This window comes from Mobula birostris, chromosome 22 (genome assembly GCF_030028105.1).
Source record: "Mobula birostris isolate sMobBir1 chromosome 22, sMobBir1.hap1, whole genome shotgun sequence".
NCBI lineage: Eukaryota > Metazoa > Chordata > Chondrichthyes > Myliobatiformes > Myliobatidae > Mobula > Mobula birostris.
This window is the reverse complement of record NC_092391.1, coordinates 27834104-27861728: the sequence shown is the minus strand read 5'-3', so window position 1 is coordinate 27861728 and position 27625 is coordinate 27834104. Positions and strand designations below refer to the sequence as shown.

Sequence of the window (27625 nt, the reverse complement as noted above, 5' to 3'; positions counted from 1 at the left end):
CAGTTAAAGGGCAGTGTATTAGGTAAAGCTCTTAGCAAAACTTGTTTCATAAAGGATCGGCTGTGGGAGGCAGAGAGCCATCTAAGAGACAAGGACATATTATCTCACTCCAGTGAGTCCTCCCAACCCTCTGGGGATTTGACTGAGCTCATGGCCCTTGTCCTATTATAAGACATTGGTGCAGAATTAGGCCATTTGGCCCATTGAGTCTGCTCTGCCATTTCATCATGGCTGATCCAATTTTCCTCTCAGTCCCAGTCTCCTGCCTTCTCCCCATATCCCTTCATGCCCTGAATCTATCAACATTTGCCTTAAATATACATGAAGACTAGGCCTCCACAGCAGCCTGTGGCAAAGAATTCTACAATTCCACCGTGTCAAAGAATTATAGATTCTGGGTCTGACTCTCCCAATCACTGACAATGACAGGCAATTTTTTTTAGATTATGAGAACACTCAGTCTTCTTTTATTGTCATTTAGAAATGCATACATGCATTAAGAAATGATACAATGTTTCTCCAGAGTGATATCACAGAAAACAAGACAGACCAAAGGCTAACACTGACAGAACCACATAATTATAACATATAGTTACAGCAGTGCAAAGCAATACCATAATTTGATAAAGAACAGACCATAGGCACAGTAAAAAAAAGTCTCAAAGTCCCGAGTGGATCGACTCCCGAGTCCCCGATAGCGGCAGCAAAAGGGAGAAACTCCCTGCCATAAACCTCCAGGCACCGTCAACTTGCCGATACCTTGGAAGCAGCCGACCCTGAGTCCATCCGTCTGAAAACTCCGAGCTTTCGAGCAGCCTCTCCGATACAGCCTCCCGAGCGCCTTCAACCTCTCGCCAGCCGCTGAAACACGCAAAGCCGAGGATTTCGGGGCCTTCAGCTCCGGAGATTCCGGTTACCACACAGTAGCAGCGGCAGCGAAGCGGGCATTTCAGAAGTTTTCCAGATGTTCCGCTGTGCTCTCACGTCTGTCTCCGTCAAATCAGGATTGTGCACGATCCCCTACTTGACAAATAACAGATATTCATCACCGAAGTGGCCACACGTGCTGTCGTCGTGCTACCATCTTCTCCCCACTCCCGGGAGGATTCTGTTCACCTCTATAACAGAGTGAAGATCTGCTTGTAGAGGGTATTTCCTACAAAACCTACAGAACCTGGGACCATGTTTGTACTGTTCAGCAAGCCCAGTTTTCAGCTAAAAGCACAAGCATATCTGTTTGCTTTATTTTGGTATATTAAGCTTTGCTTTCCAATCAGGTCTGGTGGAATTGGACCTCACACTCAACAATTTCTCTTTCGGCTCTTCCCATTTTCTCGGAACTTGAAGTTTAGCCTTGATCACCCGCATAGGCCCCAGCTACGACTGCCTTTTCATTGGCTGCTCTAACAGTTCATCTTCCAAGCCATCCCTGGTAATGCTCCCTAACTCTTTCTGCGTAGCATTGACGACTGCATTGGTGCTGCTTCCTGCACCCACGTTGAGCTCATCAATTTGCCTCCAATTTCCACCCTGCCCTTAAATTCACTTGGTCCATTTCTGACACCCCTTCCCCTTTCTCGATTTCTCAGTCTCCATCTCTGGAGGCAAGCTGCCTACCAATATCTTTTATAAACTTACTGATTCCCACATCTATCTTCCCACCTGTCTCCTGTAAAAATACTATTCTCTCTTCTCAGTTCCTTTGTCCCCGCCGCACCGGTTCCCAGGATGAGACTTTCCTTCCCAGGACATGAAATATCCTCTTTCTTCATAGAGCGGGCTTTTCTCTTCCTCCACTATCGACACTGCCCTCACCCACAATTCCTTCATTTCTTGAACATCCACCCTTACTCCATCTTCCCACCTTCTTAACAGGGATAGAGTTCCTCTTTTCCTTACCTGCCATCCTGTGAGCCTCCACATCCAGCACATCATTCTCTGCAACTCCTGCCATCTCCGACAGAACCCTACCACCAAACACATCTTTACCTCCCTCGCCCCCCGACTCTCTCTGCTTCCTACAGTGATCAAATATCATTTTGCCTCCAGAGATGATGCCTGACCTAACGAGTTCCTCCAGAACTTCTTTTTCTGCTCCAGGTTCCAGCATTTACAGTCGCTTGTGTCTCTATAGGGGACACTGTGAGACAATGGCATCCCGTCAAAATGAACCTACCTAGCACTTGTAAACAGGGAGTGGAGTGTAAGTTTAGGGGAGCTGGCAGCCAAGAGTGGTGAGAATAATGGAAAGGAAGATGGGGTCAGTGTAGGAATAGAAGGAAAGGGTGTTCTTCTCTGGGGCATTAATCAACAGGAGGGTAATGGAATTGTAGGGCGTGGAGGCAGCTGTCACATTGATGTGGTCAGGACTGAAATGACACTTAAGTAATGATCTTCAGTCACCAAAATTTCCATCATGCCAGCTTACCAGTAGCTATATTTTCCTCCTATTGACAAGGGAGTGAAGAGAGTCAAATGCCCACAGTTATTTCAGTGTCTCCATTGTGGTTGTGTTGCTGCCCAGGCTCATGGCTTGTGAGTATAGAGCTGTCTGAGGCTGTGTTCTGAGGCTTGGCTGAAACTACACATAATCTGGAAGGATGCGAATGCATTTCATGAGAGTGTAGGTCGAAGGGTCCTTGGTTTTAAGCTTCCTTTTTTAATTTAATTCATTTTTGAGATACAGGCAAGCTTTTAATGTGTGTTTCTGGTTATCTTTGAGAAGGTGGTTTATATGGATTGGTGGTGCATCGGTGTTCATAGGTGGGGAGGTCTAGACTCTACAGCACGGCTTCCCAACCTCATCCAGATGGCAATCAGTTGTATAAGTCAGGTTCAGTCCAGGTCATTTGTTCCCTGCTGGTCTCAGCACTATCAGGGCGCTCTGCTGGTTTCAATACTATCAGGGTGCTCTGCTGGTCTTAGTACTATCAGGGTGCTCTGCTGGTCTCAGCACCATCAGGGTGTCCTGCTGGTCTCAGTACTATCAGGGTGCCCTGCTGGTCTCAGCACCATCAGGGTGTCCTGCTTGTCTCAGTACCATCAGAGTGTCCTGCTGGTCTCAGCACCATCAGGGTGCTCTGCTGGTCTCAGCACCATCAGGGTGTCTTGCTGGTCTCAGTACCATCAGGGTGTCCTGCTGGTCTCAGTACCATCAGGGTGCTCTGCTGGTCTCAGTACTATCAGGGTGCTCTGCTGGTCTCAGCACCATCAGGGTGTCCTGCTGGTCTCAGTACTATCAGGGTGCTCTGCTGGTCTCAGTACCATCAGGGCACCCTGCTGGTCTCAGCACCATCAGGGTGTCCTGCTGGTCTCAGTACTATCAGGGTGCCCTGCTGGTCTCAGCACCATCAGGGTGTCCTGCTTGTCTCAGTACCATCAGAGTGTCCTGCTGGTATCAGCACCATCAGGGTGCTCTGCTGGTCTCAGCACCATCAGGGTGTCTTGCTGGTCTCAGTACCATCAGGGTGTCCTGCTGGTCTCAGTACCATCAGGGTGCTCTGCTGGTCTCAGTACTATCAGGGTGCTCTGCTGGTCTCAGTACTATCAGGGTGCCCTGCTGGTCTCAGTACTATCAGGGTGGTCTGCTGGTCTCAGCACTATCAGGGCGCTCTGCTGGTTTCAATACTATCAGGGTGCTCTGCTGGTCTTAGTACTATCAGGGTGCTCTGCTGGTCTCAGCACTATCAGGGCGCTCTGCTGGTTTCAATACTATCAGGGTGCTCTGCTGGTCTTAGTACTATCAGGGTGCTCTGCTGGTCTCAGCACCATCAGGGTGTCCTGCTGGTCTCAGTACTATCAGGGTGCTCTGCTGGTCTCAGCACCATCAGGGTGTCTTGCTGGTCTCAGTACCATCAGGGTGTCCTGCTGGTCTCAGTACCATCAGGGTGCTCTGCTGGTCTCAGTACTATCAGGGTGCTCTGCTGGTCTCAGCACCATCAGGGTGTCCTGCTGGTCTCAGTACTATCAGGGTGCTCTGCTGGTCTCAGTACCATCAGGGCACCCTGCTGGTCTCAGCACCATCAGGGTGTCCTGCTGGTCTCAGTACTATCAGGGTGCCCTGCTGGTCTCAGCACCATCAGGGTGTCCTGCTTGTCTCAGTACCATCAGAGTGTCCTGCTGGTATCAGCACCATCAGGGTGCTCTGCTGGTCTCAGCACCATCAGGGTGTCTTGCTGGTCTCAGTACCATCAGGGTGTCCTGCTGGTCTCAGTACCATCAGGGTGCTCTGCTGGTCTCAGTACTATCAGGGTGCTCTGCTGGTCTCAGTACTATCAGGGTGCCCTGCTGGTCTCAGTACTATCAGGGTGGTCTGCTGGTCGCTGGTCTCAGCACCATCAGGGTGTCCTGCTGGTCTCAGTACCATCAGGGTGTCCTGCTGGTCTCAGTACTATCAGGGTGGTCTGCTGGTCTCAGCACCATCAGGGTGTCCTGCTGGTCTCAGCACCTTCAGGGTGTCCTGCTGGTCTCAGTACTATCAGGGCACTCTGCTGGTCTCAGTACCATCAGGGTGCTCTGCTGGTCTCAGTACTATCAGGGTGCTCTGCTGCATGTTGGTGGGTGCCCACTGTGTGGCCCTGCACCCAATGACGTATGGGAGGGAACAATGGACACCCAGTGGGGTGTGTTAGGGGTGGGGGGGTAATGTGGGGATTGACCATTTTGGTCTTGGCAACTGAGTGTGATGCTCTCAAAGGTCTGCACAAGGAAACTGGCCCATCACTGGGAAATCCTGATGGGCTTTAGCTTCATCATTGCCTTAGCACCTCAATCAGATATTGAAGTCTGCCCATGGAGGATGGAGAGGGACTTTACCCAGGCTTGCAGTTCCTTCTCCGGGAGTATCAAGTCTTGACTCACTGTCAGTCAGATATTGTAAATCATAAACACAAGACTTTATTTAGATACTGGAAATCTGGAGCAACATGTCCAAAATGTCTGAGGAACTCTATGGAGAGGAATAAACAATGGTCGTTTTGGGCCGAGATCCTGCATCAGGGACTGATGAAGCAGTCCTGGTGAAGGGTCTGACACTGAAATGTCGACTGTTCATTCCATCCATTGATGCTTCCTGACTTGCTGTCAAAACGTTTGGATATGGCTCAGCTGCGGAGAAAGAGAGACATTGAAGTGGGTCAACAGTTCACTGACTTTAATGAGAACTGCTGTAGAATTTAATGGCAAAGATAAACAATAAACACTGGACCAACAGAGCTGTTAACTAAAACTCTCAAACTGAAAGTTAAATGCCAACACTGCGGCTGGAAGCAATAACTAAATATTAAGTTATTACAGCTCCTTTACAGCTTCTGTCGAAAAGGACAAGGACAAGGGTAAGCAGGGAGTATAAATGTTGCTGTGCTTTTGGTCAAGTCGCGACAAGACTAGAATGAAAAGAAGGGAGTTAAATACCATCATAATGAACTGGTAATTAGCTGGAATGTGCATACTAAAAACAAAATTGCTGAATCTATGATGCAGCCTGCCTACGAGGGCGCATAGACCCTGAAGTAGATTCGGTAGTTGTGAGACTATTTTGTGTGTGTTGCAAACACTGGAAGTTCCTCTGATTGGGATTACCACTGTTAGGCCTGCATTGGGGGTTAGGTTGTAGACAGCCAGGGAGACCCAGTGCAGATGATGCAATGGCAGTAGGTATCCAGTTTGGAAATGTGTATGCGCTGTTGGTGAGCAGGGAGCAGGTAGTGTCCCTATGCAAGTTCTGTTGTGCAAAACTTGGGAGATGCTGTTGAAGAAGCATAGGTGAGTTGCTGCCTGTGAACCCTGTGGATAGGTTTTCACCAGAGTTCCAGTGTGCTGGCAGTCGAGGGAAAAAGTGTTGGCAGGAAGAGTGATGATCAAGCAGTCTCCTTCAACCCCAAGCGTGCTGAGCTTCTTACGGGCTACTGGTTTCCAGTAAACTCCTGATCTGTAAATTGTAGGTGTGGAAAGGCTCTGAGTTCTCAACTGCTCATTGAGTCCCTGGCCTCTGCCCCAACTCCCAGAGTTATATTTATATCCAGCTCTGGGCGGAGAGCGTGTTCTCAGTATCTTCTCGAATATCCCATCTCCTTGAAAACTCGCAATTTCCCATCCAGTTCAATGCTTGTTGATCTCCACTGCTTCCTGGTTAAGCAAATATCACTTTTATAGCTCTTGGTTTGAAATCTCACCCTAATCAGACTCAGGTTCAGTATATCTGGCATATATTGGGAAGTCTATTAACTTTGTGGCAGCTGTATAGTGCAATACATGATAAATATAGAAAAATAAATACCGGAAATAAATGAATTGCAGTAAGTATATGTATATTAAATAGTTAAATTAAATATAGTAGTGCAAAAACAGAAATAATAGAAAAAAGTGAGGTAGTGTTCATGGATTCAATGTCCGTTTAGAAATTGGATGGTAGAAGGAGAGGGGAAGAAGCTGTTTCTGAATCAGTGTGTCTTCAGGCTCCTGTACATCCTTCCTGACAGTAACAGTGAAAAGAGGGCATGTCCTGGGTAGTGGACGTCCTTAATAACAGACGGTGTCTTTCTGAGTTGGAGAATTCAATGTTCATGCCAAGGGGCTGGAGACTACCCAGACGGTATATGAGGTGTTGCTCCTCCAACCTGAGTTTGGCCTCATCATGGCAGTAGAAGAGGCCATGTTCCCCCCCCCCCCACCTTCTTTATAGGGTCCCTACCCCCTCCCTCTTCAGTCCTGACGAAACATTGACTGTTCATTTCCACGGATACTGCCTGACCTGCTGAGTTCCTCCAGCATGTTGTGTGCCTTTCTGAGGCACTACTCCTTGAAGGTGTCTTGGATATATGGATGCTGGCGCCCATGAAAGAGCTGAAAAATTTTACAACTTTCTGTAGCTTCTTGCGATCCTGTGCAGTAGCTTCCGCCACACAGCACCACCCCCCCACCAGCCCGCCCGGCCCCAAACCAGACCGTGATGCAGCCTGTCAGAACACACTCCTCAGTATATCTGCAGAATTTTTCAAGTAATCTCAATCTTCTTTAGCATCCCCCATTCTGCACTCTGTTGACGACCTGTAACCTTCCTGTTCACCAGCCTCTTCAACCCACCTTCTTCAGCCCAGCCGCTGTAACGATTGTGTCATGCTCTCTCCAGTATCACAACTGCCAATACTTCATTACGGTAATGCCGTGAATACTTAGTGAAGCATTTGAGGGTGAACGGAGAGAACCTGGTGCCTCCGGTGGAGGGACTTAAAACGAGGGGCACAACCTTAAAAGCAGAGCATCTGTTCAGGACCAATGTCAGGAAGCACTTCTTCACATAAAGAAAATGGGTTCTTCTGCAAATGTTGCTGCAATGGAGTCAATGATTCTGTGATTGATACTTTAATTATTTCCTTTAAAGCATTGTTAATATTCTTTTTGTTAATAAGAAAGGTGATTGGATACCTCATTAATTAGTGTTGAGGCTGTCCTTGTGGAATCTCCTATCTCCTCGACAGATACCATTGCCTAGAACATTACGTGGCGTGCTTTACTTGGCTTCACCTATCGCCTTCTAGCTTGTATTCCTTCCCCTTCCCTCCCCACCTTATTTTGGCTTCTTCTGAATTCAATTCAAGTTTAATTGTGCACAAATACTCATGAATACAACCAAATGAGACAGCGTAACTACGGGGTCAAGGTGCAAAACACAGTACCAACAGTCACACACAGCACAAAGCACACACAGCACATATAAGATAGAAAGGTACAGCCACTGAATAAAAGAGTCCAAACTCCTCTCAGTGGCTGGGAAAATGGCTTTATAGTCAGCGAAGTACTTTTGAAGTGCAGACGTTGCTGTATGCTATTTGGATGCAGCAAGACCAAACAATCAACAACAAGATAATGATCTAACTACTTATTTTGGTGATGGTGAGTGGAGAACCCACTCTGCCCTTATTTGAAAGAGAACCGTGGGGGGTTTTGATATCTCCCCCAACCCCCCCCCCCCAAGAAGCAGACAGGGCCATGGTTCAGTTATCTTGCAGTTTTTCAGCCTGTTTGTTTTATAAGCTTTGACAAACTGTTAAAACCCAGACTTGGTCTCAGCTAACTTCTCCGCATTAAACCTTTGGCTTCCCATCTTGGTTTCCGAGTATAAATGTTGTTTCAGGATCGGGTTCAACACAAAGTAATATTGGGTTGATTGGGCAGTGTTGGATGAAGAGCAAGCGGCTTTGACTACATTCCTGAGAGTACTTAAGTGCTTCTTTGGCTGCGAAGTGCTCTGGGATGTGCAGCACCTCTGGATCATGAGTGACTTGCTTTCCCTCCGGTTCTGTTGGTTCTGGGGTAACTGATGGGACTGGTGTGGGAACGATGGACTCTGCCACAGACGGGGCAGGCAGGTGAGCGCTTGTATGACAGTAAGAACATATACTAAACAAAGGAGGAGGGCATTAGGCTCCTCATCCTCCTGCATCACTCTTCAAGTTCATCACTGACTCTGACCTCAAACCTATTTTCCTGCACTGCTCCAGAGGTGGAATAATGGGGCAGTGGTTAGGGTGGCTGGCATGCAGCTCCAGCGATCCAGGTTCGATTCTGACTTCCGATGCTGCCTGTGATCATGAGTGTTTCCCCCAGATACTTCTGTACCCTCCCCTGTTCTGAGGATGAGCTTATGAGTTAATAGGTTTTTGTAAATTTATCCCTGGGCATAAGAAACGGGGTGCGGTTGATGAGAGATAAAAGGCTAACAGGAAATAACTGGAGGAGTGGGCAAGATGGGTGAGCTCTGAGAGTGGGCATGATGGGATAGCTCTGAGTGGGCATTATGGGATAGCTCTGAGAGCCAGTGTAGACTTGATGGACTAATTGTCTTCCATTTAAAGATCATAAAAATTTGATGATCTCATTGACTGAGCCTCCACTGGGTAGAGATTTCCAAAGATTCACCATCCTCTGAGATTTCTCCTCAAGCCGTTCCCTTATCCGGAGACTGAGACTGCTGCATTAGTGCTCAGCCAGGGCAAACATCCTCTCTGCATGTAGCCTGTCAAGACCTGCAAGAATTTTATATATTTCCGCCTCCTAAACCACAAAGAATACAGTCCCAGCTCAGCTTGTTGTGAAGCAACAATCTCACCATCTATGGAACCAGTTTAGGGAATGTTTGCTGCGCACTCTCTATGGCAAGCACGTCCCTTCTTAGGCAAGGAAACCAAAACTGTATAAAGTACTCTAGGTGCACGATTGCATATGAGATTTGAGCCACTTCTGAAGATTAACAAACTGCAACAACTGACCAGACAGAGGGTAAAAACATGCCAGGTTCATGGATTTTTACATGTAAACAAAGCAGCAAAATAAAGCTGAGGAAAATCCGTTATGATCTTTATCAATGGCATAGCAGCTCATAGATAATCTTCCTACGCTCCTGCATATGTTAGGTTCTAATTAGAGTGATGTGACGATGAGAGGCATCAGTTATATGGTGAGATTCAACAGTCTGGATTGTTTCATTTGTGTAGAGAGATTTGGTAGAGGGAATTCTGGTATTTGAGGGTAAAAAGGGAAGAACAGTTTCTATGGGTGAAATATATCTAGTTCCAGCAAAACAAAAGGATTTATTTTCTGCACTGTCCTTCGGATTTATTTATTTAGAGTTACAGCACGGAGTAGGCCCTTCTGGCCCTTTGAGCCATGTTGCCCAGCAACCCCTGACAACGGCAATTTAACCCTTACCTCATCACGGTACACTGTACAATGACCTATTAACCTACCCAGTATGTCTTTGAACTGTGGGAGGAAACCAGAGCACCGGGAACATCCCATACGTTCCATGGGGAGGACATACAAAGACTCCTTACAGAGGACGCTGGGACTGAACTTTGACCTCCAGCTGTAATGGCGTCACGCTAACTGCTACACTGATCTGGAATGTACTGCCTGTAAGGGTGGTAGAGGCATCTTCAATGGTAACACGTGGCTTGGACATATACTTCGAGGATAAATAATCAGCAGGGCTATTAGAGAAAAGTGTGGTCAATTCAGCAACTCAGGTTCAGATTTAGATTTATTTATCACACGTGCATGGAAACACACATTGAAAGGTGGCATTTGCTTTAACAATCGACACACCGAAGGTTGATCTGGTGGCAGCCCTCAAGTCACTACACATACCAGCACCAACATAGTATGCCCACAGTGTTCAGCAGAATAACACAAGGAGCAGGAACAAACAACAACAGCAACAACCAAATAAAACAACAGCAAAACAAACCCCTTTCCCATCACTCACTCACACACACAGACACACACAGACTAGTCTCCAATCCTAGAACAGGCTGACTCCAGACCTCCAGACCTTGGCCTCAAACACTTAGACTCATAGTCATTGGGCCTTCAGCCTCTAGCCCCTGTCCGGTCTCACAGACATCGGACTTTGAACCTCTAGCCCCTGTCTGGTCTCACAGACATCGGACTTTGAACCTCCAGCCCCTGTCCGGTCTCACAGACATCTGGCTTTCAACCTCCAGTACTCACAGATCATGGGACTTTGATGTTTGGGCCTTGGCCCCAAGTCTCACTGATCACAGAACGGGTGCAATTTATCTGGGGCAAGCTGCCTGCTTCACCTGCAAGAGGGCCACAACCTTATGGTCGGGTTTGGAGACTTGCGTGCCTCAGTGACCTGGAGAGCTACGTTGGCTGGAGTCAGGGCCTTGTGCTTTCACTCTTGGTAGGGTCACCTATGCTAAAAAGGTCAAAGGGTAGAGGTCAGACTAAGAGTGGTCTACTAGTCCTCCAAATTCGGAGGTTCAGCTCAGGGCTAATGACCCCGACTGGTAAAGAATTGTTACGGAAACAGCAATGAAGAATCCTTCTATATCTGTGTGTAACGGTATGGACAGACTGAAATGGAGGACCTTCATTGCTGCCCTAAATGCCAGCGGTGTAAAGGGGCAGTAAGTAAGGAAGAAAAGTTGCCTGTTTCAATTATAATTCAGATTTTCCTCCAAGACCACTAGGCTGTAAGGACATGGGCGATTGGTGAGATTGCAGAGGAGCTCATGCATATTTCTAAAGCAGCCCACACTTAGGAAGCAATTTGTCATCAGCTCCTTCCTCAACTCTGAGCTTCTCTCAAACTGTCATCTGTGATAGTGGAATTGTGGAGCTTACTAATTGTGTCATTAATTCGCAGAGATTTGGCATGACATCTAAAACTTTGACAAACTTCTATAGATGTGCGGTGGAAAGTATATTGACTGGCTGTATCACAGCCTGGTATGGAAACACTAATGTATTAAGCGGAAAATCCTACAGAAAGTAATGGATACGGCCCAGCCCCATCAATAAAGCCCTCCCAGCCATCGATTGCATCTGCATTAAGTGCTGCTACGGAAGGCAGTATTCATCATCAGGGCCCCCACCTCCCAGGACCTCTCAGTGCTGCCAACGCGAAGATGGTACAGGAGCCTCAGGACTCACGCCACTAGGTTCAGGAACAGTTATTACGCTCAAACATCAGGCTCCTGAACCAAAAGGGATAACTCCACTCAACATCACTTGCCCCATCATTGAAATGTTCCTACAACCAATGGACTCACTTTCAAGGACTCTTCATCTCATGTTCTCATTATTTATTTATTATTTTTGTGTTTGCACAGTTTGTTGTCTTCTGCACGCTGGTTGAACACCCTAGTTGGATAGTCTTTCTTTGATTCTGCTATAGTTATTATTTTATAAATTCATTGAGTATGCCCACAAGAAAATGAATATCAGGGTTGTATATGATGACATATATGTACTTTGATAATAAATTTACTTTGACCTTTGGTGTTGCCATAGAGATACCGGCTCCATGCTAATTACCACTAACCACAAAAAAACTGCCAGACTTCAGAGACAAACTCAAACATTCCACAGCCCTGTGTGAAAATTGGTCAGCTCCAGAAATGTATTCCTCATTGCACCTCACAGCTGAATTATAGCCTGTGTTCAACCTCAATATACGAATATTACTCCAAGTTGTGAAGACCCAAGAGTGGAAACCGCAGCATGAGGTCCCACACCAGCAGGTTCAGGCACAATAACCCTTCAACCATCAGGCTCCTGAATCAGCATGCATAACTTGACTCACCTCAACACTGAAGGGACACCACAACCTATGGACTCACTTTCAAGGACTCTACGGTTCCTGTTCTCAGTATTATTTGTTTATCTGTCTATCTATCTATCCATTTATCTGTTTGTTTATTTATTTATTCATTGCATTTGCGCAGTTTGCCATCTTTTGCACCTTGGTTGGTTGTCAGTTTTTGCTTGTGTGTAGTTTTTCATTGATTCTTTTGTATTATTTGTTCTACTGTGAATGCCTGCAAGAAAAGGAATCACAGAGTATTATATGGTGGATTCCGGTTAATTGGGACACATCAGGACCAGTACATTTTGGCCCAATTAAACGACTACCTCATTTAGTCGAAGTTTCATGGAAATAGTTAAAAAGTATAAAAAGACAAAGTACTGTTTACCTGAGCAACAAATTAAGTATTTAAATGAAATACAGAACAAATTAGAACACTATCAACATTACTATATTACTGTAAAACCATGTATTAGTTCCTAATAGTTATCGACAGAGGAATTCATCCAGTGTACCTGTACAGTGCTGGGTTTTTTCAATTGACTGGAAATGAGCAAAATCAGCGCGGACACCTAGTGCAGATAATGGACTGCCTCATGAAGTGCTTTTGATGACTGCAATCTCTGAATTTTCATTTTCATTGTAACATTCAAAATGATTGACAAAACCATCAAATTCTTTGTAGTTCCCAACTTGTTGAAGTAGTGAAATACCTTTGTAATTTCATTTTCACTCCCCATCATTTCTGGCCTCTCCAAGCCTGAATGCTTGAAACCAAAGTGAGCAAACAGTTCTGAAATGTCTTACTGCTTATTGCTTGCCAACTAACAGTGAAAAAAATGACAGGAACTGATGCTATTTAAAACTGTTTGCTCTGAGCACGGTGTCGTGTCTAACAGCCACACAATTGCACACACCTGACACTAGTTACAAATCAATTGGAAACAGTCTCTTCCCCAATTAAGCGGTACAGTGTCCAAAATAAATGAAGGGAATACTGGCTATTTTCTCAATTATCTTAGGTGTATAAGATGATGAGAGGCGTTGATCATGTGGATAGTCAGAGGCTTTTTCCCAGGGCTGGAATGGCTAGCACGAGAGGGCACAGTTTTAAAGTGCTTGGAAGTAGAGGAGATGTCAGGGGTAAGTTTTTTACGCAGAGAGTAGTGAGTGTGTGGAATGGGCTGCCGGCGACGGTAGTGGAGGCGGATACGATAGGATCTTTTAAGAGACTCCTGGATAGGTACATGGAGCTTAGAAAAATAGAGGGCTATGGGTAACCCTAGGTAATTTCTAAGGTAAGGACATGTTCGGCACAGCTTTGTGGGCCGAAGGGCCTGTATTGTGCTGTAGGTTTTCTATGTTTCAATGATTACTTTTTGTTGTCTGAGAGTTGTCCCAAATAAATGGCTGCCCTGATTAACCAATGGCCCAGTTAACTGGAATCCATTGTGCACATTTTGATAATAAATTTACTTTGAACTTTGAGCTTTGAATCATTGTATTGGGAGCTTTGTATATTTAATCCATGCTCTACCTGCCCTAGTGGAGTTTAAGTTGACACTGTAGGTGGAGTGGTACTCTGAATTCAAACATTTTCTTTTATTCTCTGGTTTTGCCCTGGGACAGTGCAGACAAAGCTTCAGTCTCCTTTAACCACTGCCCTGGACATGTTTGATGGGACAGTACAGAGGGACCTGAACCTTGCAGTGCTTGGCCAAGAAGTGCTGGGTGCTAACTCTTACGTGGCTCTCCTGACTATTTATTTCATGTTTGTCCCATTCTCCTCCTGTGGGCATCACCTTGTTCAACATGTGAATTTTAGTGTCCCAGGATGACTGCAGGCACAACAAAAATGGCTGCTATATCTAAAAGAAGCAGAGTTCAGCAACTGGATTCATGCTTGATGGCTAAATCTTTTTCAAAGAATTATATTTTTTCCTTTGGCTTAGAAATATGCAACTTTTCCTAGCATTTTGAAAACTTCTGAGAGTTTTGCAAGGCTTTGGAAGTTGTTGACAAGGCTACAAAATCCATAATCTCAGACAAACATGAAATCATGGAGTCAAATTATTGAAGAAACAAAAAGAAAGTACCATCAATTCATGTTTTTAAAGGACTCTGTTTGCTGAAGCAGTTGGCTGGACTCAGATGATTGGATCTCTAATTTAGAAATGGGCTTTAGATCAACAGGGATGTTTTTAGTCGGTACCAAAAATAGACACCCATTTAAGAACTACAATACGTCCAGTCCAGTTTGGATAACTCAGTGAAAGATTTAAAATTAGCTTTATTTGTTACATGTCCAATGCAACATACTGTGTGTGAACTGTGTTGTTTGTGTCGATGGTGAACACAGTCCAAGAATGTGCTGGGGCAGCCCACAAGTGTCAGCATGCCCACAACTTACTAACCCTGACACCTTTGGAGTATGAGGGAAACCAGAGCACCTGGAGGAAACTCAAGCGATCACGGGGAATACATACAGACTCCTTACCGACATGGTAGGAAATTGAACCCCAATCGCTATCTCACTAAAGCAGTACGCTAACCGCTATCCCACAATTCCCTGTTCCTGACCCCTATCTCTAGCCTCAATGTGTTCCAGTCAAAGGTGGGTTGTTTTCGGCTTGCGTTTTCAATAGCACCTTCTTCTGGGGTCTCCCTGTACATATCTGATTTCAAGTGTTATGGACGCCCCTTTCTCTCAGACCTATTGCCCAGCTGTCTTGAGATCTTTTTCCTTGTTGTGTGCCACAAGATAAGCAGGCAGCAGTCTCTCCTGACTACTCACGTCGATATTCCTGAAAGGGGCTAGGCATCATCCACAAGCCCTAGAAATCACTCTGTGAAATAAAAACCTCTGTGTAATCTATCTATTCCCATTTTGAACAATGTAACAAATTTCATTCATGGTCTAAATTCCATCCAACCTGTAAAACTCCAGTAATCTCTCAATCCATGTTCAGGCAATACTTGCTTCTAAGGCAGCACACAAAGCTCTCGACGAACTCAGCAGGTCAGGCAGCATTTATATGACTGTTGACTTCCTTCCACGGATGCTGCCCGACCTGCTGAGTTCTTCCTCCAGTGCTTTGTGTGTTGCTGCAGATTTCAGTGCCTGTGTCTCCACTTGCTTCTGAGGGTTGGATGGCGAGAGACTGATTGGAACTTTGGACCGTTCCTGATCCTGACACTGCATCAGCCCAACTTTTGGGTTCCTGGTAAGGGACGGTTTCAGGGAATGTAACTGCTCTGTCTCTTGTGGGCCAGAGAGGGCTGTATCCTGGATCGGCTGGATCAGCCCGAGCCAAAGTGCAAGCTGAGACAGCTCTGGGAATCAGTTCAGCATAGTGAGCAGGGGAAATGTAAACCATTCTAATTTCAAGGGTAGCTACATTAATAAAGTTCCAAGTGTAGCTGGTTTAGAGATGAACTCATTGTGGGTAGAAGGGAGAGAGTCATTGTAATAAAAGTCTTTGACTGGCGCACAAACCCAATGAGATTCTCTGTATTTTCCATCAGTGTAGCATTTTAAAATAAGGGATTTGTTACTATTGAGATCAGTTGGCTTGCTGCTTTGAATTTAACCCAAGTTGCCACTGTTCCCAGCAGTCACTGACAGTATCTAAGGAGGGCAGCTTGGTCACAAGACCTCGCACAACAGTAAGGAATGAGTAAACCTTCCCATGAAATCTCTTCCTCTGTTCTCAGACCTGTGCATAACATCAACAAAAACGCCGAAGTCCTGAGGTGCTTCCCAGAGCCAAACAGCAAAGGAGAGGAGCGGATCAACTTAAGGAAAGATTAGGGGAAGCTATCCAAAGTTTTGACAAAGACATAGTTTTCAAGGAGAGCCTTTGAAGTTGTGAGTGTGGAAGACGGGAGTTTAGGGAGCAATCCTAGTGCTCTAGGACAGCTGAAAGTTCAGGGGATATAAACTGCAGGAGTGCAGAGGGCTTAAATTTGTAGGGCTTGAGGTGATTACAGAGATTAGGAGCATGTAGGACTGGTGACAGAGATCAGGAGAGATGTAGGAGTGAATGAGTTTTGCAGAGATAAGGTTGGGTGTCGAAGGGGAGAAGGCAGCAGGGATAATGGGATGGATGCAAAGTTATGGAACATGTCAGGCGTTGCTGACTCTGTTATAAATGTTCACTGAGATTAGTCGATTTTTGTCTACGATAGATATGTGGGATTGGGACAGTGAAAGATGTGGCAGTCAGATAACTGAACCTCACTGAATAGTTGGTAGACTCGAGAAACTTAGTAACCCTCTTCAACTACCAATGTTTTTATAACATTTTTCCTCCTGGTTGCTTGTGTGTAACAGCTGGTGACTGAAGTCATTGATACTTCTGATTCATTTCTCAAAGCTACTGAGTGACGTGAACTTCGCCTAAGCCTCTGCCTCTCTGTAACCTCTGCAACGTGGGTGACCCAGCCTCTGCAACCCTCTCTCACTCTACCCCACTGAGCACAGGCACATTGTGGGACCTTTCCTAAAAGTTTTGCAACAGCTTGCATAGCCTTGCTGCAGTTGCTATGATCAGGAAAGCACAGTAAGGCACAGCTCCGCCAAGAGCAATGTGACAATGATCAGAAAATTTTTGACTGAAGAGTTAATACTTGCCCAAGGTGCTAGGAGAGGTATTTACGGGGTGTTACTTAAATGATGTTACTGGGTTATCACTGGCCGATGATGGAAGAACTGGATGTTTCCTTCAGGATTACTGCAATGCCTTGCCAAGGCTCCACCGGCTGCCCAGAACCATGATCTCCACAATATAGAGCAGGAGTTCCCAATCTGGGGTCCGCAAACTCCCCTGTTAATGGTTGGAGTCCATGGTTGGGAACCCCTGATCTAGAAGTATAAAGGCTGTGACCTCTTCCAGGTGCCCCAGTGAGATGCTTAACATTGCGATTTAGAAGTATATCATTGCTCCTTCATCCTCCCAGGGGCAACTCACTGTTTGTCAGCAGAATGGGAGCACCTTCTCCATGTGTACGAGGAGGAAGCCCAGGAAGCAGTTAGAGGGAAGTGTCCAACCAGCCCGGTGCACAGTATTCACCTCCTTACAGACACCAAGAACCCCTGGTAGATAACGTTGAAGGCCGGAGCATTAACTAGCTAGGCCAAGCAGTCTCTTTCTCCTGACGCTAAGGTGCTTAGAGCAGCCAGTTCAGTGATTAAAAATGGGATGAACTCATCTGACGTGGCCTGGCCTGGCCTGGCCTGCCGAATGATGCAAGCTGTCCAACTCTCTGCTGTTCAGTTTGTTGCCCTTGGAGGCATATGTTGTAAACTGCCGACAAGAAGTGGTGGATACAGCCCAGTCTGTCACAGGTAGAACCCTCCCCACCTCTGAGCACGTTTATTTATGTTGAGACACAGCGTGGAACAGGCCCTTCCGGGCCACCGAGCCGCACTGCCCAATCACAGGACAACTTACAGTCACCAATTAACCTCCTTAAGCAGTACGTCTTTGGGCTGTGGGAGGGAACTGGAGCGCCTGGAGGAATCCCACACGTGCACACGGGAAGAGCGTAGAAACGTTATTAGCGAGGACACCAGAACTGAACTGCGATGTCCCAAACTGCAATAGCATCACACTAAAAACTATACAACCGTGGCGCCCCACGTCTACAGGGAGCACTGCCACAAGAAAGCGGTATCCATCACCAAGGATACCCACCGCCCAGGCTAAGGTGTCTTCTCACTGCTGCCAACGTGGGAGATTTAGGTCCCATACCTGCAGGTTATTACCCTTCAACCATCAGGCTCCAAACCAACATGAACACTCATCTCAACTCTGAACACTTTCAGTAGCTCTACAACTCATGATCTCAGTATTTATTTATCTATTTATTTTGTACTTGCACGCTTTCTCTTCTTTTGCAAGTCTTAGCGTGTGTAGCTTTTCATTGATTCTATTGTATTTCTTTGTTCTACTGTGCATGCCTGCAAATAAAAATGAATCTCAGTGTAGTATGTGATGCCATATACGTACTTCGATAAAAATTTGCTTTGAACTTTGAAACTGAGTAAGCCTGTGACCGCTGGCAACTGGCGGTGACTTTGGTAGCTCCTGCCGCAGAGTGGACTGCACTACGTCAAGGTGTGGTGGTTGATGGTACATAGTCGCTTGCAGTGAGGGGAGTCTGTTTCTGTGATGTCAGTGCGAGGGAGGGAAGCTGGCTCTGTGTAGGGTCACTGCTGACATTTGACAGATTGTTTTGATATCCAACAACTCTCCGTACGGGAGCATTAACCTCAGCCTCTCCCCCTGATGTCAGGGAGCACGCCCAACATCTGAGGTGTGCCTGAGGTCTCATTCTCGTTGTGTGCAGCGTACAGGAGATTTTTGCTGAACAACCATTTTGCCAGGTGTATAAATACCACAAATTGGCAGCAATATAATTGAAAGCTTAGGAGGATGGCACCCAAGCTAAAACTGGAGAGGCATTGTTTGCCAAGTATGAATGGAGCTTAAAGAGGAACAGCTGTGGCTCCAAGTCCTCAGTGTCTGTGCCAACCTTCCGATGACTACACATTCTCTTTAATCGCTTCAGATTTCTGATCCCAACGTCACTCGCAAGAACATCTCTCTCTCATGTTCTGATAGATTAGAGTCAGATAATGGGGGCTTTCAATATTTCTGCCTTCCTGTGAAATCCAGCAACAAATTTAACAAACAAATCTGTGTGCCAAGGTATGCGGCCAGACCATGGGGAATCTGACACTCACCCCCGTTTCCTCCTCAAGGGATGACTACAAACAGTGACACACCCAGAAAACATAGAAACATGGAAAACTTACAGCACAATACAGGCCCTTCGGCCCACAAAGATGTGCCAAACATGTCCTTACCGTAGAAATTACCTAGTCTTACCCACAGCCCTCTATTTCTCTAAGCTCCATGTACCTATCCAGGAGTCTCTTCAAAGACCCTATCGTATCCACCTCCACTACCGGCAGCCCATTCCACACACTCACCACTCTCTGAGTAAAAAACCTACCCCTGACATCTCCTCTGTACCGACTTCCAAGCACCTTAAAACTGTGCCCTCTCGTGCTAGCCATTTCAGCCCTGGGAAAAAGCCTCTGACTATCCACACGATCAATGCCTCTCATCATCTTATACACCTCTATCAGGTCACCTCTCATCCTCCGTCGCTCCAAAGAGAAAAGGCGGAGTTCACATTCCCGGGGGATTCCCTGTCAACACTGATATGTTCCCAGAGGCTGCCTGTAAACCGTGATAACAACACCCACCCCCCCGCACCCTGTAAACATTGACAATATCCCTAACCTAGTAAACACTGGCACAACCTTGGGGAATCCCTGAAAACATTTACGCATTTTAGGAGGGCCTATTAAATCTGACAGAGCAATAGGAAGGCAGCCCGGTGGTGTGTGGGGGAGACATGGTGGCTTTAGGGGTGGCGCAAGTTTTCATGCAACGGTTTCACAGCAGCAGCGATCGCTGGTCGGGGTTCGATTTCCGCCGCTGCCCGTATGGTGTTTGTTCGTTCTCTGTGTGACCACGTGGCCTTCCTCCGGGTGCTCCCGACCCCTCCCACATTCCAAAGACGTATGCTTCAGGGGTGGTGAGTTGTGGGCATGCTGTGCGTGGGCGCCAGAAGTTCGGCAGCGCTTGCAGACTGCCCTCAGCACGACCGTCGGACTGAGTTGGTCGCTGGCGCACACTTCGCGCTTCACCGTATGCTTCGGTGCACGTGTGACGGACAAAGGTAATCTTCGACTCTCTCCCTGGGTACAGTGACCCACTTTCAGGAAACCTCTGTTAACACCAACACATTCCCTGGAGACCTCATCTATATAAAAAAATGCCAACACACTCCCGGGGATCTCTTGTAAACACTGACTCACTCCCTGGGGACTACCTGTAAGCACTGAGACACTTTGAAGGAACCACTATTGAAACTAACACACTCCTAGTAATCCCCTGTAATCAATGACACATTCTCCGGGAACACTCAGGGAAACCCTGCAAAGACTGGCAACCCCCTCTAAAGGCTGACTCACTCACTGGGGATCTCTATTTTTTATACACACAAAATTTATTGAGCTGACGACAATGTCACAATATGCAATATTCAGAGAGCATATACACACTAATTACAGTTTCAAATTAAAATATGATTATCACTATTTGCAATGCACTCGAGCCCCTGAGAGACCTCTGTGGACACCCTGTAAACACTGACGGAATTTCAGGAAATCCCCATTAAAACAGACATGTACCAATAGTCCCCTTATAGCTACTGACACACACACCAGTGACCCCTGTGAACACTTACACACTCCTAGGGATTCCCTTTAAACACCGACGCACACCCAGTGACCCCTGCAAACATTTATACATTCCTAGGGATTCCCTAGAAACACGTACACTCCTAGGGATTTCCTGTAAACACTGACACACAGCCAATGACTCCTGTAAACACCTTTACACTCCTAGGGATTCCCTGTAAAAAACACACACACACACACACACCTGTAAACACTTGTACACTCCTAGGGATTCCCTTTAAACACTGACACACCTCCATTGTCCCAGACATTACTGACATTTGACCAGCTTCTCACCATTTGGAGAGAAAAGCTTGCATGGTAATAAAAGGTTACACGCAATTTGAAAGATGACAATAGTCTGATTGCACGTGAAAGGAGGTTGGCAGTTTCTGAAGTACTCAAACCACCCCATCTGGCACCAACAATCATTCCACAGTCAAAGTCACCTAGATCACATTTGTTCCCCATTCTGATGTTTGGTCTGAACAACAACTGAACCTCTTGACCATGTCTGCATGCTTTTATGTATTGAGTTGCTGTCACATGATTGGCTGATTAGGTATTTGCAGTAATGGGCAGATTAATGGCCACTGAGTGTCTATTTTAATTGTCATGCAGAGTGCCGTTGGGGAAGTTACTAGTAATAATAGTAAACGTTTAAAGCAAAGTATGTTACTGATCTTTGACATATGTGTCAGACTGTTCGTGCACAGATTCAGTGTTTCGGGGTGAGGGGGGGATCTGGGTTCGGATGCATGTTTATTCTACGTGAGAGGAGGCTACGCAGCATCCACACCAGGATCACCAGACTCAAAAACAGTTCTTTTACCCAAGCAGTAAAGCTGATTCACACCTCTACCCACTAACCCAGCCCTCCTCAGCCCCAACCACCACTACTTTATCATTTCCTGTCAGTCACCTTATGTACAGACACTCCTGTGCCTAACACCACTTTATGGACGTATAGTCAATCTCTGTATATAAGCTTTCTTATGTTTTTGTATTTGTTGTGTTTTTTCATTATTGTTATTGTGTTCTTTATCTTTTGTGGTTTTTGTTGAGCTGAATCGGATCTGGAGTAACAATTATTTTGTTCTTATTTACACATGTGTGTTGGAAAGACATTAAACAATCTTGAGTCTTTAATCGGCTCGGTGCTTGCTGAGCAATGCTCCTCTCCATCTGTGCCCATATTTATAGAAATACATTTCTTACTTTGAATGCCATGGTTTACTGTGGGATTGTTCTTCCTTTCGCCTGTCTTGCCATTCCCTGCCTCTGCCTTTGACTCTTTATCACACTCCCCAATTCTCCCCTCCACCTTCTTACCGTCTGCTCTTTTCGATCCTCTTCTCAGTTCTCTGTCCCCCTCTTGATCATTTTCTGAATTTGTGCCTGCCCCACATCTTTACAATCATCTCTCCAATTCTCTTTATAGCTAATTTTTTTGACAGAATTCACTCTGATGTTTGTCCCCATCCCCTCTCTCAGCATACTGTCTGCACATTCCCCTCTCACCCCACTCCTCTCTCTGCCTCTGCACTTGTCTCTCACTTCCTCTCTATCTCTCACTCGTACGATCACATCCATCCAATTCCTTCTCCTCTGTGCTTTCTTTCTCCCACATGGCCCTACCTCTCCACACTCTCTTCCCATCGTTCCTTCTCTCTATCTCTCCCTCGGCTTTTCCATCTTTCCCTGTACATTAGATTTTGCTTTCACAGGTAGCTAATTGCTCTTGTCATTGTCTACCTCGATATGTACCAATAAAACAATGATAAATTAGCAAAGAATATTTAATCCCCCCACCTTCTTATTCTGACACCTCCCCTTCCTTTCCAGTCCTGAGGAAGGGTCTCGGCCCGAAACATCGACTGGTTACTCTTTTCCAGAGATGCTGCCTGACCTGCTGAGTTCCTCCGGCATTTGGTGTGTGTTGTTCTGAAAGGAATTCTGGAAAAGAAACAGAATTTGATAGTATCACGCCCCAGTTCATTAGCGAGCCACATCAGCAAGATGGTCGGGCAGCCGGCCAAGTAGCCGGTCCTCCCACGGTGGGGAATCGCACTGAGGATTCATGGAGGGAGCTGTGACAAGCAGAGGATTTTGAACTTGCCTTGAGGCAGCAGGTACCGGAGTGCTTTGGTAAGGCAGAGGTGCAGGTTGGGTGCTGGCTCGGGTTCAGGCTGCAGGGTGCAGCTGTTGCTGTGGCCTTGCATAGACATGTTCGTTCTGTGTTCCCAGCGCCGTCCAGGTTGCCAAAGCAAGCTGCTCATAATCAGCAGCTGCAGGGCTTCAGTGTTGTCTGGAGCTCACCGACATGACAGGCTCTACTGGAGCTCACCGACATGACAGGCTCTACTTGGAGGGTCTTGTTTAAAGTGAAAATGCAACATGAGATCCCTGTTATCAGACAGGAAGCTGGGGGAGGGGAAGGGTAGAGCTTTGGTAAAATGAGAGGGGGAATGTTAGCACAGGGAGATATAAACATTAGTCAGAGTGTGACAATCCCACAGTACTGTCCCTCTGACAGTACGACTCTCCCTGTCCCTCTGACAGTTTGACACTCCCTCAGTACTGTCCCTCTGACAGTACGACTCTCCCTGTCCCTCTGACAGTTTGACACTCCCTCAGTACTGTCCCTCTGACAGTGCGACACTCCCTCAGTACTGTCCCTCTGATGGTGTGACACTCCCTCAGCACTGTCCCTCTGATGGTGTGACACTCCCTCAGTACCGTCCCTCTGACAGTGCGACACTCCCTCAGTACTGTCCCTCTGATGGTGTGACACTCCCTCAGTACTGTCCCTCTGATGGTGTGACACTCCCTCAGCACTGTCCCTCTGATGGTGTGACACTCCCTCAGTACCGTCCCTCTGACGGTGTGACACTCCCTCAGTACTGTCCCTCTGACAGTGTGACACTCCCTCAGTACTGTCCCTCTGACAGTACGACTCTCCCTCAGTACTGTCCCTCTGACAGTGTGACACTCCCTCAGTACTGTCCCTCTGACAGCGTGACACCCCCTCGGTACCGTCCCTCTGATGGTGTGACACTCCATCAGTACTGTCCCTCTGACAATCTGACACTCCCTCAGTACTGTCCCTCTGATGGTGTGACACTCCATCAGTACTGTCCCTCTGACAGTGTGACACTCCCTCAGTACTGTCCCTCTGACGGTGTGACACTCCATCAGTACTGTCCCTCTGACAGTCTGATACTCCCTCAGTACTGTCCCTCTGGAGATTTCCAGTACAAATTACACATTGAAGATGCTGGAAGCAGGTTAGAGCCACTTCACAGGTATTCTTGCTGTGCCTTGGGGAGAACATCCTTGGCCACCGCTGTCGCGTGGAAGCAGCTCTCCAGTGCCTCCCAGAGAGCAAGTGCAGAATTTCAACAGCTGGTCTCTGTAGAGCTGTGTTCTGGGGGAGTGACCGCCAAGGAGACAGAAGAGGATGAATAGGACAGGAAGGATTGTTGGAGAAATGTATTTTTGGAAAGGATTTAAATGAGGGAAGGATCTGGTTACTTTCCTCACTGCATCCCTGTACAGCTCTGCTTCATTCAGCATACATCTTGAAATTAGGTGTGCTTTGAACAACAATCAGTTGCTTATATTACGAGTCTTGCCAGTGTTTGATCTCAGTCCTAAAGCTCCTTCTTCAAAATCAGTTAGTGGGTTCTGATTCAGCAGCCAGTGATCTGAGATTGTGTTTTCAGAAGAACATTGACAGAGAAAACAAAAACACCCGCTGATTCTGGAAGTCATCAGTAAAGTCAGAAACTGCAGGAAACACTCAGCTGGTCAGGCAGCATCTGCGGTGAAAGAAACAGAGTTAATGTTTCGGATTGAATTTCATGTTGAAAGGTTGGATTTCTCTCAATAAATAGCAATTGTTCCTTGTCATTCAGCTTGAACCAGTCTGGCTTGATGGTCCTGATGAATGGTCTCAGCCCGAAATGTTGACTGTTTATTCATCTCCCTAGATGCCGCCTGGCCTGCTGAGTCCCTCCAGCATTTTGTGGGCAGTTTGAGTCCCTCAGGTCTGCTGGGATTTTCACACTCAACAGTCTCCAGAGTTTACAGAGAATGGCGCACGAAACAAAAGCCATCCAGTGTGTGGCTGGCCTGTGGGCAGAGATACTTTGTTCGTGAGAGAGGTCAGGGGAAAATGGTCAGGCTGGTTCAAGCTGACAGGAAGGTGGCAGTAGCTCAAAGAATGATATGTTGCATCAGAGGCGTGCAGAAGAGTATCTCTGAAAGCACAACACATCGAACTTTGAAGTGCATGGGCAACAGCAGCCAAATACCTCAAACAGGGACTACTTGATTAGGTACACGAGGTAGCTAATAGAGTAGCCACTGAGTGTATTTTGTGACTAAATTTTCAAAAGTGTGAAGCAATAGGCAATAGACAAAAGACAATAGGTGCAGGAGTAGGCCATTCGGCCCTTTGAGCCAGCACCACCATTCACTGTGGTCATGGCTGATCATCCACAATCAGTATCCAGTTCCTGACTTATCCCCAAAACCTTTGATTCTGCTATCTTTAAGAGCTCTATTCTTCTTTTTCTTGAAAACATCCAGAGACTTAGCCTCCACAGCCTTCTGGGGCAGAGCATTCCATATATCCACCACTCTCTGGGTGAAAAAGGTTTTTCCTCAACTCTGTTCTAAATGGCCTACCCCTTATTCTTAAACTGTGGCCTCTGGTTCTGGACTCACCCATCAGCGGGAACATGCTTCCTGCCTCCAGCGTGTCCAATCCCTTTAATAATCTTGTATGTTTCATTCAGATCCCTTCTCATCCTCCTAAATTCCAGTGTATACAAGCCCAGTTGCTCCAATCTTTCAACATATGACTGTCCCTCCATCCCTGGAATTAACCCAGTGAACCTACGCTGCACTCCCTCAATAGCAAGAATGTCCTTCCTCAAATTTGGAGACCAAAACTGCACACAATACTCCAGGTGTGGTCTCACCAGGGCCCTGTACAGCTGCAGAAGGACCTCTTTGCTCCTATACTCAGTTCCCCTTGTTTTGAAGGCCAGCATGCCATTAGCTTTCTTCACTGCCTGCTGTACCTGCATGATTGCTTTCAGTGACTGATGTACAAGCGATACACTTTGGAAGGTCAAACTTGAGGGAAGACTGCAGGGTTAATGGCAGGATTCTAGGCTGTGTGGAAGAACAGTGGTATCTTGGGTCCAAGTCCATAGTTCACTCAAAGTTGCCACACAAGTTGATATGGTGGTTAAGAAAGCGTTATGGTGTGTTGGCCTTCGTTAGTTGCAGCTGTATAGAAATCTGATTGAACCACATTTGGAAAATTGTGTTCAGCTCTGCTGGCATCATTACAGGTAGGATGAGGAAGCTTTAGAGAGAATGCAGAGGAGATTTGCCAGGGTGCTGACTAGATTAGACAGCATGTCTTATGAAGAAAGGTAGAGTGAGCTAGGAGCGAAGGAGGGTGAGAGGTGACTTGATAGAGGTGTACAAGGTGATAAAAGGCATAGGTAGAGTGGACAGCCAGCGCCTTTTCCCCAGAGTGGCAAAAGCTAATAAGAGAAGGTATAATTTTATGGTGATTGGACCAGAGTATAATAGAGAAGTCAGAAGTAGTGTGTTTACATGTAAATGAGTGGAATGCACTGTCCGGGGTGGTGGTAAAGGCAGGTACTTTACGGACATCTTAGATAGGCACATGGATGAAAGAAAACTGGAGGGCTATGTAGGAAGGAAGGGTTGATTTTGTGTAGGTTAAAAGGGTGGCACAGTATCCTGGACAAAGAGCCCATACTGAACTGAGCCCATAATGTTCAATGTTTGAAGTTTTAAAGTTGTAAAGGGATCTGGAAGAGGGCTGAATATCTGGCATTATACCAAAGCGCTTCTGTTGAATGGCAGTAACAGGCATCAGTAAAAGCCTCATCTTATTCAAAAGAAAAATTGTTCATGACTTTTGATGGAAACTTGGCTGTGTCTTCGATCTGCTGTGATTGATATCGTTGGCTTTTTTTTCTCTCTTACAGGGGGATATCCAGCAACTCTTGATCATACCTGACCACAGAGCAGCTCATGACTACTGTGAGCACTATAGTCCTGACTGTGACACCCCGTTCCCTGAATCACCACAGTCTCAGGATCCCAACGTCGACGACCTTGATGTAAGTACCTCCCAAAAGGCAAAATCTTGCAGATGTGGGAAACCTGAAACGCAAACAGAAACCTCTCAGGTCAAGTAGCATCCACAGAGAAAGAGGGAGGTCGAACAATTCAGGCTGATAACCTCTAAGTACCTGTGACCTCTCATTGCAGTTGTTGGCCTGGCACTGGGTTCATGGGGAATCTCGCATGGCTTCAGGTGACGAGTCCTCCAGTATCCCAGCAACCTGGAGGGACTTGCTGACTCTGAACTGAGCGTATTCCGTGATGGATTGTCACATGACCTTGTACATCATTAATACCACCAGCACGGTTACGGTTAATTCCTTCCAAGTGTCCCCATTTTAACATGGGCATCAGAAAAGTAGAATCAGAATCAGGATTATTATCACTGACATGATGAGAAACAGAATGCAGTGCATCATCATTATCATCGTTATTTGCCATGTCATTTGATGGAGGTGATCATGGTCTTTGACCGTGATTGTTCTTGGGAAATTTTTGTATGTAGATGGTTTGTCATAGCCTTCCTCTGGGCAGTGTCTTTCCCAGACGGGTGACCCCAGCCATTATCAATACCCTTCAGAGATTGTCTGCCTGGCGTCAGTGGCCACATAACCAGTGCACCAGCTGCTCATACAACCATCCACCACCTGCTCCCGCGGCTTCGCGTCACCCTGATCGGGGGCCAAGCAGGTGGTTGCACCTCGCCCGAGGGTGACCTGCAGGTTAGCGGAGGGATATAGTCATTGTCATAGTCATAGTCATAGTTATACTTTATTGATCCCGAGGGAAATTGGTTTTCGTTACAGTTGCACCATAAATAATTATATAGTAATTAAACCATAAATAATTAAATAGTAATATGTAAATTATGCCAGGAAATAAGTCCAGGACCAGCCTATTGGCTCAGGGTGTCTGACCCTCCAAGAGAGGAGTTTTAAAGTTTGATGGCCACAGGCAGGAATGACTCCTTTGGTAGAGACATATCTGAACTCCGCCACCCCAGTACAGTGCAAAGCATA

At 46.4% G+C, this 27625-nt stretch overlaps 1 protein-coding gene and 1 long non-coding RNA gene across 3 annotated transcripts in view; one reads left to right on the top strand and one right to left on the bottom strand.

Moving 5' to 3' along the window:
* Positions 1 to 27625, top strand: part of col5a1 (procollagen, type V, alpha 1) — a 295086-nt gene that overhangs the window by 134853 nt on the left and 132608 nt on the right. For both annotated transcript variants that reach the window (XM_072240466.1, XM_072240467.1), the window contains exon 5: positions 26468 to 26602. In XM_072240466.1, coding sequence (XP_072096567.1) covers positions 26468 to 26602 — 135 coding nt within the window. The remainder of the gene's footprint in view (positions 1 to 26467; positions 26603 to 27625) is intronic.
* On the bottom strand, positions 523 to 22795 carry LOC140186175 (uncharacterized). Its single transcript, XR_011882801.1, has 3 exons — positions 22549 to 22795; positions 22242 to 22385; positions 523 to 1020 (listed from the first exon to the last, which is right to left on the bottom strand). It is a non-coding gene; the product is annotated as an uncharacterized lncRNA (long non-coding RNA).